Source organism: Fukomys damarensis, unplaced genomic scaffold, assembly GCF_012274545.1.
Source record: "Fukomys damarensis isolate Sample0158 unplaced genomic scaffold, DMR_v1.0_HiC HiC_scaffold_10, whole genome shotgun sequence".
NCBI classification, from domain to species: Eukaryota; Metazoa; Chordata; class Mammalia; order Rodentia; family Bathyergidae; genus Fukomys; species Fukomys damarensis.
Window position 1 is genome coordinate 17,089,859 of NW_022900922.1, and position 11,920 is coordinate 17,101,778.

The window sequence follows — 11,920 nt, forward strand, 5'->3', positions numbered from 1 at the left end:
ACATTGCCAGAAAGATGAGCATAAAAGCAAGCCACATACGTAATTTAAAACTTCCCAAAAGCAACATAAGGAAAAAAGAAATGTGAATCTGCTTCAATTGTATACTTTATTTAACTCCGTTTATCTAAAATATTATTAGCCAACATAAAATGAAATGTTTATGAGATATCCTTTTAGTTTTCGGATCCTCCCATGTGTTTTTATGTGGTACATCTCAGTTCATAGGAACCCATGGCCAGAGATCAACCATTTGTGGCTTATATTGACAGTGTGGGCAGTGCAGCTCTAGAATGCCCTGCGGTTTCATCCAGGTCTCTGGTCTCAAATTGGTTTCAACTAACTGTTTTCTAATATATGCCATCTTCTGTATTCTAAAACTTAGATAACATTATCTGGCCCTAAACAATAGATTGGTCCATAAGTCATGGGCCAATTTTGAGCCAGTCAATAATTTTGCATTCAGAAACCGGAATTGAATTTTAGAAACAGACGACCTGATGTCTCTACTGGGGGTGCCTTTTCTTACACCACAAACAAGAAACCAAGATACCTGCTGGGCAGAAAGAGTAGAACAGAACAGAACTGCAGAGATAGACATAGGTGAGAGATGGGTGGAGCCATTCTGCCTGGCTTTTTGTCATCTCAGTTCCTGGGTCTTTGGACCATCTGCCTGCCACTGGGTCACTTCCCTTAGCCTAGGATGAATCAAATTGTAGCAACAGGAGACCTATAACAGTGGAAGAAGGCTTGGGCTGCAAGGCATGATATAGCTGGGGCAAGTGAATAGGAAGTATATGGACAAAGCTAATGGAAAGTGAGATTTATTTTAGTAAGGATTGTTTATGAAGGTTTGTCTCAGTACCACCTCCCTGTCTGCACTGGTAAGAGTTGCTGTTCTTTTCCTCTAGAGGATAACTCATTTGGGAAATTTATGCTGCTTTTACAAAGTGCGATTTATGCTCTACTTTTTTTTTTTTTTTTTTTTTTTTTTTTTTGGTACTGGGGATCGAACTCGGGTCCTTGTGCTTGCGAAGCAGGCGGCAGAACCACTGAGCTAAATCCCCAGCATATGCTCTACTTTTAGGTAAGAGGAAAACAGAATTCCTCTTGTGTCTGTTGATATTAAATTGCCCTTAGCTCAGAGTAATTTTTATGTCAGTGTGGCATGTTTAATGATAACATTTTGATTCCCTTCAAAATTTATATTATCATTTCAACTTTTTGTCTAGGTTTATAAATAAATAATGACAAATAGCAACAATATAGTCATATAATTCCCCAAGCACTGCTGATCAACCAAAAGTCTCAATGAATTTTTCATAAACTAACCTGATGACTTACTCAACTGAAAATTCAAGAAATTGTTCAGGTAGATAGACGTGTAAGAGGAAACTAGAGCTACTTGTAATACATTAGTCACATTTTCATATATAGTGATGCAATGACTGAAAAAATTGAATATCCTTTTACTACCTTAGATAAAATTCCAGGGATGAACTATGTAAACCTGAGGGCAAGGTAGACAGTATCTGTGCTTGAAATCCATGCTGGAGGTGCACGTGCTCTTGCAGAAAGAATTGCATCATTTCAGAGGATAAACAGGTATTAAGTGGCAGCAACAGCCCTGAGAACTATCAATTTCTTTATTTTTCTGTTTTGTTTTGAGAAGAAGTCTCACTATCTACTGGAGGCTGATCTTGGACTCACTAAATAGCTCAGGTTGGCCTTGAACTTGCAGTGATCCTTCTGCCTTTGCTTCCCTCCTGGGAGTACAGCTGTGTGCCACCACTCCCAATTGAGAACTAGTAATTTCTTAGTACTGATTTACAGCACATCAAGAGCTGTTGCTGATTACATTTGTTTTCAACACATTCTTAACTGCTGCACTTTGAGATAGGTGCTGTTATGTATTACTCCCAGTTTTAGAATTGAAGAACCGAGGGGACTGGCTCAAGAGACCAGTGTGAGTCCATAAAATGTTGAGTGTGACTCTGTTTCTACTTCCATGATGGTGGTGGCCTTTGTCACTCTCAACACGTGGAAACTGGACAAAAGTCTTAACTTTCAAATTCCGTTTCAATGTTTTAGTTACAGCTTATGGTTTGTGAATATTACAGACACTCACAAGCACCTCAGAAATTTAAGAGTCACACATTTAATGTCTTCTCTTGCCATATTAAAATAAAAAAGGTAAAATTATTTTAATATGCTAATTGGTATTATTTCATAAGTAATCTAAAAATACTAATTTTTTTGTGTGCTAAGTTTTTGAAATCTGATAGGTATCTGATAGGTATTTAACATTTAAAGCACATCTTAATTTGGATTAGCCACATTTCAGGTGCTTCATGGCCACATGGTGAGTGGTTGCTATCAGCACAGCTCTTAATGGTGAAAACACAAATACAGAGTCCACCAACACACACACACATGTTTCAGGAAAAGAATAATATGATTTTTTTCATCAGATGGTGTTATCCTCATATGGGGGACCCTAGAGGATGTCTTATATCTCAGAAAACCCACTACACTGCGGCCCTTAGAGAAGAAATAGATAACGTATGGTGTAGCAATCTCAGGGGCCAAAGTTACCCAAGAAGCAGTTTGCCATCCTGCTGCTAATGTCTGAAAGCTAACGGCCACCACCTCTGTAATTGTAACTTGTATTAATCTCAGATGTCCCAATAAATTTAGTATTAAAATAGTTAAATTTTCCTTTCCGTGAAGTGTGTATACATTTTTTTTTTTTTTTTTTTTTTTTTTGGTGGACTGTGGACTTGCTCTGGGGCCGCCTCTAGATGTTTTCCAGGAAACAATAATTCTGTCCTGGTCCTATACCCCTAAGATATGGTGTCCCTTTGAAATGATACAGTTACCACATGTACTGAATTTGTGGTCTCAGAAGTTTCACGAGTAAAGCCATGAACCTAAAGGAGGAAATCAGGAGAGCTTTTATTGGAAATAATAAGAATAGCTCCTGGATATCCAGGAAAAGCCTCAAGCCTGTAGCTACATGGCTTCTTGATAGCTAATTAGATAAGCACAGCACAGGAACTGCTCCATTGTTTAGTGGCCACCTATCATAGGTGACTCGATTTAAAATGATCAGTTGAAATTGAGACTCACTAACCCAGTTTTTCAGCATGTGGTGTTTAAAGGAAATTGGAATTTTAGAGAAAAATCCTGGTTAATTTGCATTTTAAATTTCTCAAAACTCAGGAGCCAAACAGGGAGTGGCTGCACTGCCATTTAGTAGAGACAGGGCTTCATTCCATGGTGCCTGAGGAAGTTAACTGAAAAAAATTTTATAATTCTATAAATAGTATGTATTTGCAGTACATAATGTTTACATTCTTTTTGGGAAGAAGGTACATGTACATAACACATTTTAATTCCTTTTTTCATCCTTTTTCCCTTCCCTCTCTCCTTTATCCATCACCTTTATTTTTTTGTACATGTTTGCAGTACATAGTGTTTATTGACATCCATGGCATTTTAAATTTCTTCAATCTCAGGAGCTTCGTGGGGAGTGGCTGCGTCTCCCTTTAGCAAGAAGTGGGCTATATTTTGTGATGATCTGAGGAAGTTTACTCTTGACCCAAAGTCCTAATTTACTATCCTTATTTTAATTCCTGTCAATATGCCTGGCCACCCAACTCTTATCTCAGGACCTTCCACTAGCTAGCTGCTCACAAGCTAACTAAATAATTTGCAGCTGGGTGTGGTGGCGCACACCTGTAATCCCAGCATTTGGGAGGCTGAGGCAGGAGGATCGCTGTGAGTTTGAGACCAGCCTGGGCTACATAGTGAGTTCCAGGTAGGTCTCAACTACATTGTAAGACCCTGTCTCAAAAAGCAACAAACAAATAAACAAACAAACAAAATTGCTACAACACTACCCACTTCACCTCACAAATCTCTGACCAGCTGACTGGCGACAGAATGTAACCCAGGCCAGGCTAACCACAGCCCCTCCACATCTAAACTGTGGTAGCCCTGTTTCTGAAACAGAATTCCCTTTGAGGAGGAAACTATATTTTCTTTGAGATAAATTTATTATCAGAAAATAACAAGAGTATGGGCTTGATGATACTTCCTGGCCAGTAGTGAGATCTTGACCAATTTATCAAAATCTATTAGGCTGAAGTTCCTCTGTAAATTGAGAGGCAGAGAGCCTTGAAATGTAAACAGACCAGTCACTTCACGTAGCAACTGACACAGGCAGCCTCTAGGAAGCTGTTATCATTTCCTTCTATGAAAACCTTTGAAAAGGATGATGATGTTCAGTACAGAAAGGATCTATAAAACTTTCCAAATTGATTTTAGCACTGAATATGTTATGTTCAAAATGCTTACTCTTCACTTTATATCCACCATACCCCCCCCACACACACGTCAGAGAAAAGCCGCGTATAATGTGAAAATGACAAGGCTCAGAGGCAGATTTACAAAGAGGCTAAAACAAAATAAAATGGCAAGGCCTTGGGTGGGCCCTAGGCATGTACTTAACTGTCTCAGATTTTTGGTGTTTTTAGTTTAAATAGGGGATGTTTTAGGATTTCCCTAATTTAAAAACAACTAAATTAAAAACATAAAACTTGACATTACCAATTTGTTTTTGAGCAGAAACTCTTCAGTTAGTTATGAAAAAATAACCAACCACCTAAAGACTAATTCTCTTCCCAATTTATAGACATTAAAACATATTTTTCTTTTCTGAACACAGAGTAGTCAATCAAAAGTATAGAAACATCATTATAATGTGCTATAGTGGAGTCAATAAAAATTCTTTCTAAATTTAGTGATGACTTTTAAAAAAATTAATTTTTTGCAACATCTTCTTATATTCAGTGTATTTATAATTTTATACTTTAGTTGAGCATCATGTTGCAAACCTGTAATCCCAGAAATGGGGACGCTGAAGAACGAACGATCACTAAGACTTGCAGGCCAGCCTGGACTAATTCAAAATTATCCTGCACTACATAGAGGTCACTTGCCCCCACCCTCCAATTAAACCAATCCAAACACCCAATTTAGTATTGTTTTTAAATTACCACATTCAAAGGGACTTAGGCCCAAGTAAAGTTTGATTTAAAAAGGAAACGAAGTTAAAAACAAAACTGTAGGTGTTTTAATAAGCTTGGGAAAGTGACTGACAGGCATCTGTATTCTTGCACGTACATGTATCTCTTACAAGTCCAGAAATTCTATCATTCAGTAGATGCTTAAATGAGCATGTTAATTCCACCTTGAAGGAAAAATTTAAAAATACGTAATTTCACAGGCTAGCAACTAGTGCGACGCCTTACAGCTGCTTTCAAAATGATATTGTGGGTGGCTCTTAAAAGAGCCTTTTCAGTTGCAGATTGATTCTAGAATTTCACTCATCCCAGATTCATTTTAAATGGTTACAGCTACTTTCTTGGAAATAATTGAGTGGCTCTTAAAAGAGCCTTTGGGTTTTAGCCTAAGAATTTATGCTCTCTCACCACGGATGCGGCGCGCCAGCTGGATGTCCTTCGGCATGATGGTGACCCGCTTGGCGTGGATGGCGCACAGGTTTGTGTCCTCAAACAGCCCCACTAGGTAGGCCTCGGACGCCTCCTGCAGTGCCATGACGGCCGAACTCTGGAAGCGCAGGTCGGTCTTGAAGTCCTGCGCGATCTCGCGCACCAGGCGCTGGAACGGCAGCTTGCGGATCAGCAACTCGGTGGACTTCTGGTAACGGCGGATCTCGCGCAGCGCCACAGTACCGGGTCTGTAACGATGAGGCTTCTTCACGCCGCCGGTAGCCGGCGCGCTCTTGCGGGCAGCCTTGGTAGCCAGCTGCTTGCGCGGGGCCTTGCCGCCGGTAGACTTGCGAGCGGTTTGCTTAGTACGAGCCATTAGGAATAGGAGAAGACACAATCAAATAGTAATAAGGTCTGTGAAGGTTTTCCTTAAATATACTTAGGAACACTGTGATTGGCTTTAAAATTTTTCAAAAAGTCCCGCGCGAAAAAATCATTGGCTGAAAGGTAACCTGTAGGATTGGCTTATTGGAAGAGAATGTGATTGGCCAAATGGCCCCAACGCCATCCTAATCGTTTGAAAAACAAATTCTCTAACCATATAGTGTATTCTGCCACCAAATGCAATGTGCACTAGGGACCATTTTAGGATCCTATTAGTATGTGATTGCTGAGTAAGTCTGAATGAGACTTGAGGCTGTAAATTCCAGCAGTTACCAGTATTGCTAACCAACCCTAAATTATTTTGGCTAAAGGCTTTTCTAAATTTACTTTGGGAGATTTGTGCTTCTTTCTCAAAAATTAATTTCCCCATTCCAACTGCTATTCCGGCTCATTTTTCCCAATTATCCTTTTTAGTTTGGAATGACCTAGTAATCCTTAAAGTGATTAGTGAAATTTAAAATAATCCAAATTTGGGGGCGGGGATTTAGGTGAATGCATCATGACTAGCTTGCAAGAACAAGGTCCTAAGTTCGATCTCTAGTTTATTAAAAAAAAAAAAAATCCTGAGCCCTTAAGATGTTTCAAAGGGAGGTTTTACCAATGCTTGCAGAATAAAAGCAATCAGCTTTTTTTGTGAAGGTGTAGTGACTCTGAAAAGAGCCTTTACATGCAAATGGGACTTTATTCTTTTGCTGAGTCGTGTGGTCTTCATTTGCCCTTGGCCTTGTGGTGGCTCTCGGTCTTCTTGGGCAGCAGCACAGCCTGGATGTTGGGCAGCACGCCGCCCTGCGCGATCGTCACCTTGCCCAGCAGCTTGTTGAGCTCCTTCGGCGCCCGCGCGCTCGGCGTAGTTGCCCTTGCGGAGCAGGCGGTGCACGCGGCCCACAGGGAACTGCAGCCCGGCGCGGGAGGAGCGAGTCTTGACCTTGGCGCGAGCCTTGCCGCCCTGTTTGCCACGTCCAGACATCTCTAGCTGCTACAAGAACAAAAGAAAATACAAGAGCGCCTGAAGACTTTTATAGGTGGTGCAGGGCTGCGCTGGTAAACCACTTCATTGGTGAAAAAGGCTGTTTTTATGTCCAATAGCAAAAGCAAATGTAAGTCCTTATTTGCATTAAGCCCTCCCCTTTGGAAAAAAAAGTCTTTTTATCCAATCGGTAGTGACGAATCTCAAAGCCTTATTTGCATGAGGGGGCTATAAATAAAAGGCCTCAACTCTCTCTTCCTGTAATTTGTGTTGTGAGCTTTTGGTGCAGGGTCTCTCTCCTTTTTTTTAGTTCCAATGCCAGAGCCTTCAAAGTCTGCTCCGGCCCCAAAGAAGGGCTCTAAGAAGGCCATCACTAAAGCGCAGAAAAAGGATGGCAAGAAACGTAAGCGCAGCCGCAAAGAGAGCTATTCCATTTATGTGTACAAGGTGCTTAAGCAGGTCCACCCGGACACGGGGATCTCGTCCAAGGCCATGGGCATCATGAACTCCTTCGTCAACGACATCTTCGAGCGCATCGCCGGCGAGGCGTCTCGCCTGGCGCATTACAACAAGCGCTCGACCATCACGTCGCGGGAGATCCAGACGGCCGTGCGCCTGCTGCTGCCCGGGGAGCTGGCCAAGCACGCCGTGTCTGAGGGCACCAAGGCCGTCACCAAGTACACCAGCTCCAAGTAAGTGCCTATGTAGGCACTTCTCAAACCAACGGCTCTTTTCAGAGCCACCCACTTTGTCTAAAAAGAGCTGTAAGTTGTCACTTAAATCTACTGATGCCCAAAACGCCAATCGCCGCTTTTCCTCCTTAGGTCCATTTGTCTTTAATGTTAGTTTCTTTTTCAATTACTCGGACACCTCCATGACTCCCCTTCCTACTGCAGAATGCTGCTGATAGCACTTCGGAGTACCCTACTGGGCCAGAAATCAATTTCAGAGGTGCAGCTTCCCTGGTTTGGGAAGGGAGTTTAGGAGTGAGAAAGGGAAAATGGGGATGTTTTAGTGCTAAGAGCTTTGGCTCACTATACATTTTGTACCGGACCATAAGGACATCAGTAAGTGAAACTATTTTTCCTGGGCACCTCAGTGGAGTACTCCTGCAATTCTTTGAACAATGGAAGTTACTGATTTCGAGTTATAATTGTTTACTGCTGCGAAGGATTACTCCCGAACCATTCAAATTTTTCTCTAATCTGAGAAATCATGGGCCACTTTCCGCTTGGTACTGAAGGTTAGAATGGAGCAAGAGCGTTGGGCTAGACCTCAGAGGGGGACATAGGGTTTGAATTTCGCGCCTTTCTTTGTCTTGCCACTTAGAGCCCATAGGGAGGACCCTTAATGCGGAGGGAGACATAGTGGGTTTCTTCTACAAGCCTTTTTCCCAAGATTCAGAGATTCCAAAAATAATTGCTAGAAAATCAGGGGGAGTATTGGGTGAGTCAGTAGGGGCTGGCTTGTCTGGACCTAGTGCAGAGGGAAGAGAAAAATGCACACTGTGTGAATGAGGTGGTGATGGCAAAGGCTTTCTATGGAAAAGAAATATTTCCAGGAAGGCTGTGAGCACCTTATGCAGTGACATTCAGAAACGTGGTTAGGTAAAGAAAACTCAAAAGTAAACTTTTAAAAAAGTAGATTAAAAATTGTATAGCACACAAAATGCTAGTAAAACAGTATGTGAAAAGTAGTTTCAGTATACATAGTGCTGCTGTGAAAGGCTGGATTTAAAAATCAATGTCTTAATTTGTGAAACGCCCCTCCTCCAGGATAAAGAGCCCAGGCTGCAATTTGACACACTGTCCGTCTTTCTCTGGGTGAAAATCTTGGTAGCAGTATTATTTCTTAACATTTTTGATGTGATCCTTTGAAGTACGGATTATTTTCTCTCCAAGTTGCCTTTCATGGCTGTTTTTGCTTGCCTGTTCCTTTCTTTTTTTGTAATAAAGTAACAAAAATATTTAATGTATACTAAAATTGTATCATTGACACCAAGACTCAGGGCTCCTAAGATCAAAGCTTGGCTTTTTGCCATCTATAGTGACATTCAATAAGTGCATGCAATGTTTTGTTTGTTCGTTTATTTTTTTCTTTTTTCTCTCAAATAATATGTTTGGACTCTGGGGAGTAGAGAGAAGTCAGAAATGTTCATAAATCTTCCAGTCCATCCTCATGAGGGACCACCTTTGGACACAGACTTCGAGAGCAATCCCAGGAACCTGAGTGATACTAAAATGTTTTATACACCCACTTCCATAATAAACTCTCCCATTTTCTCCAGAGCTGCTGTCTCTGTTACTATAAAAGACAGAAAACCCAACTATAATGTTGTCAGTTCTCCTTTTAGTGAGGGAAACACTTCCTTCTACCCAGCAAAGAACATGGGAAAACACAGGAAGTGCCGAATTTGTAAAGGACCTGGGCTTGGCTGAGCTCCGAATGACAAACTAAAAGATTTTTAGAGATTTTGAAGGATTTGGAAAAGAGAGGCATACAAAGATATAGATGACAGAAGGTCCAGGAACTGCTTATGATTTCGGAAAGAACACAGTCAGATGAGAACCATCCTGGACCTGCTTCATGGAACATGGGAAGAAGGCACAGACTTCTCAGTTCTGTCTTCAGCATCTCTCAACAATGTTCATGTGTTTTGCCTGTCTTTTCATTTCCATTATGTAATATATATGTTTAAATAAAGTTGTTTCATGAAAATTTTCTGGAAAAATAATGACCTCCTTATTACTTAACAATAAGCACTACAAGTAGTAATTTCAAATATATACTGATGGGTTTCAGGACAAATACCCCAAATAAGACACCATGATATTTGAGGGGACAGTAGAAGCAGTTCTTTTCCTCTGACAGGGGGCATAAAGAAATTCTCTAATCTTCTCTTGAAGTAGGTGCCCTCCTAATAACTGGAGTAAGGATCTTGAAGACAGGGCCCTAAAAAAGAATGAATAAACAGGCCTTTCTACGTCCCATGGTGTGTAACCCCTGGATCATAATCCTTTGTCAATCAAACTTCATAGCTATTCAATTCACCAAAGAATTTAAGCATACATGGATTTTCCTTATTTCTTTAGACCTTTGTCTCTGAAGTCTACATTGTTATATAAATGTTATATTAAATAAATTTGTGTGCTTTGATTTGTCTGGTAGGAACTTTAGTAATAAAACTAGTGATGAAAAAATACATCTTTTCTCCCCTACAAATTAAAAATCGTGGCCATGGATTTGGCTTAGTGGTTCTACTCTCTGCCTTGCAAACGCTAGGGCTGGAGTTCGAACTCCAGTACCAAAAAATAAATAAATAAAATAAAAATAAAAATAAAATCAATTGTAATTCCACCATCCAGGACACTTTGGTAAGCAATCTTTCAAAAATGTTACCTGCATAAAACTATAAATGAAGATATAAATATATTATAAATGAAGATATATAAAAATTATGGAGGTGAGAGAAAAGTTTTGCTTTCCTATTATCTTTAAAATTTAGGTAAAATGTTTCATTTTCATAATAGTACTTCATTGTAGGTACATAATTGCCTTTTATTGACTTTCCATTTTTTAAGAGTTATAAATCACACTACCATGACAATACTTTTTGATGCTTCTGGACATGCTTAGGAGATTGCTTTAGGGGAAATAATAGAGGTGGTTTGTATAGATCAAGCAAAATCTGTACAATATTTTAAAACATACCTCCATGTTGCTATCCTGAAAACTTGTGTAATGTTATCAGAGAATGCTGACTTCCATATATATTCTTTTTTTTTTTTTTTTTTTTTTTTTTTTTTTTTGGTTTTTTTGAGACAGGGTCTCATTATGTAGTTGAGATTGACCTGGAACTCACTATGTAGCCCAGGCTAGTCTCAAATTCACAGTGATCCTCCTGCCTCAGCCTCCCAAGTGCTAGGATTACAGGTGCCATATATATTCTTAAACAGTGAATATTATTAGTCTTTTAAACCTTTCCAAATGGAAGACATGATAATGAAATCTTATTGTTATTTTCACTTTGAAAACAATTATTTGCATTTAGGTAGTGGGCCTTCTATTATTTTTCTTGCTCATTCCTCTTTGTTTCCCTGTTGGGATGGTGTTGTATCTATGGTCTTTTACAGAGATGGTTTCCATGTGGTATTAGTTTATGTTATGGATACAGGAGAAATAGAACTCCCAATCCATTAGAGGTCAAATGTGCTCAGTTTTGTGGTCTCACAACATCAAAGAATGAAATTCCTAACCAAAGGAAGAAGTTAGGAGAGTTTTACTGGAAATAAGGAAAAGAATAGCTCCTGGAATTCCAGGAGTGGTCCTGAGTGGGTGGGCACCAAGGCCTTTTATCAAGGGTAATTTATACAGCAAAATGACAACATGGGTATAATGCGGGTCTCATTACAATCAACCTATAAAATTATAAGTATAGCTTAACTAATTTGATCTAATGGGAAACAAGTCACATAGCAAAGGTACATGGAAGGAACAAAGACATTTTGGGGAAGGAGAGTATGGGTCTGGATGTTCTGGTCACTCACCTTGGCGATTGATGCCTATCTGGGACCACTGGACCTGGTGGTGCTAATTTCTGGGTATTCTCAAGTTGCAGTTGAGAATATCAAAGTGATCTAGATATTACTGGAATTCAAGGAAAGTCTCAAGGCAGACATTGGTAATTGGATAAAACACAAACCTGACATCAGAGGGAAGAAATGTATGCAAATGAAATATGCAAATTTCGATTTTCTATTGGTTACCTTGTGTTAGCCAATGGGAGGAAAGCATACAGCCTACCTCCAGTCCCTATAAATACTTCTCATACCACAGTTTCTAATGGCAATTGTCTTGCACTTTTCTGCTGAGCCATACACTCTTTTGCGAAGATGTCTGGACGCGGCAAGCAGGGTGGCAAGGCTCGCGCCAAGGCCAAGACTCGCTCCTCCCGAGCCGGGCTGCAGTTCCCCGTGGGCCGCGTGCACCGCCTGCT

The 11,920-nt window shown here is 40.2% G+C and overlaps 3 protein-coding genes and 1 pseudogene across 3 annotated transcripts in view; 2 read left to right on the forward strand and 2 right to left on the reverse strand.

The window, feature by feature from the left end:
- Nucleotides 1-5,478: 5,478 nt before the first annotated feature.
- On the reverse strand, nt 5,479-5,900 carry LOC104861512 (histone H3). The gene has a single exon (XM_010622993.2). The coding sequence runs from the start codon at nt 5,887-5,889 to the stop codon at nt 5,479-5,481; it is 411 nt and encodes a 136-aa protein (XP_010621295.1). The 5' UTR covers nt 5,890-5,900.
- Nucleotides 5,901-6,533: 633 nt separating this feature from the next.
- On the reverse strand, nt 6,534-7,065 carry LOC117285462 (annotated as a pseudogene).
- Nucleotides 7,066-7,239: 174 nt separating this feature from the next.
- On the forward strand, nt 7,240-7,674 carry LOC104861513 (histone H2B type 1-B). Its single transcript, XM_010622995.2, has one exon. It carries the CDS (start codon nt 7,240-7,242, stop codon nt 7,618-7,620), a length of 381 nt encoding a protein of 126 aa, XP_010621297.1. The 3' UTR covers nt 7,621-7,674.
- Nucleotides 7,675-11,816: 4,142 nt separating this feature from the next.
- LOC104861619 (histone H3-like) overlaps nt 11,817-11,920 on the forward strand; it is a 1,626-nt gene continuing 1,522 nt past the window's right edge. The window contains exon 1 of the mRNA XM_010623095.2: nt 11,817-11,897. Coding sequence (XP_010621397.1) covers nt 11,817-11,897 — 81 coding nt within the window. The remainder of the gene's footprint in view (nt 11,898-11,920) is intronic.

What these genes read in the sequence shown, in the direction of transcription:
- LOC104861513 (XM_010622995.2), top strand. Translation starts at nt 7,240, where the DNA reads ATGCCAGAGCCTTCAAAGTCTGCTCCGGCCCCAAAGAAGGGCTCTAAG.
- LOC104861512 (XM_010622993.2), bottom strand. Translation starts at nt 5,889, where the DNA reads ATGGCTCGTACTAAGCAAACCGCTCGCAAGTCTACCGGCGGCAAGGCC.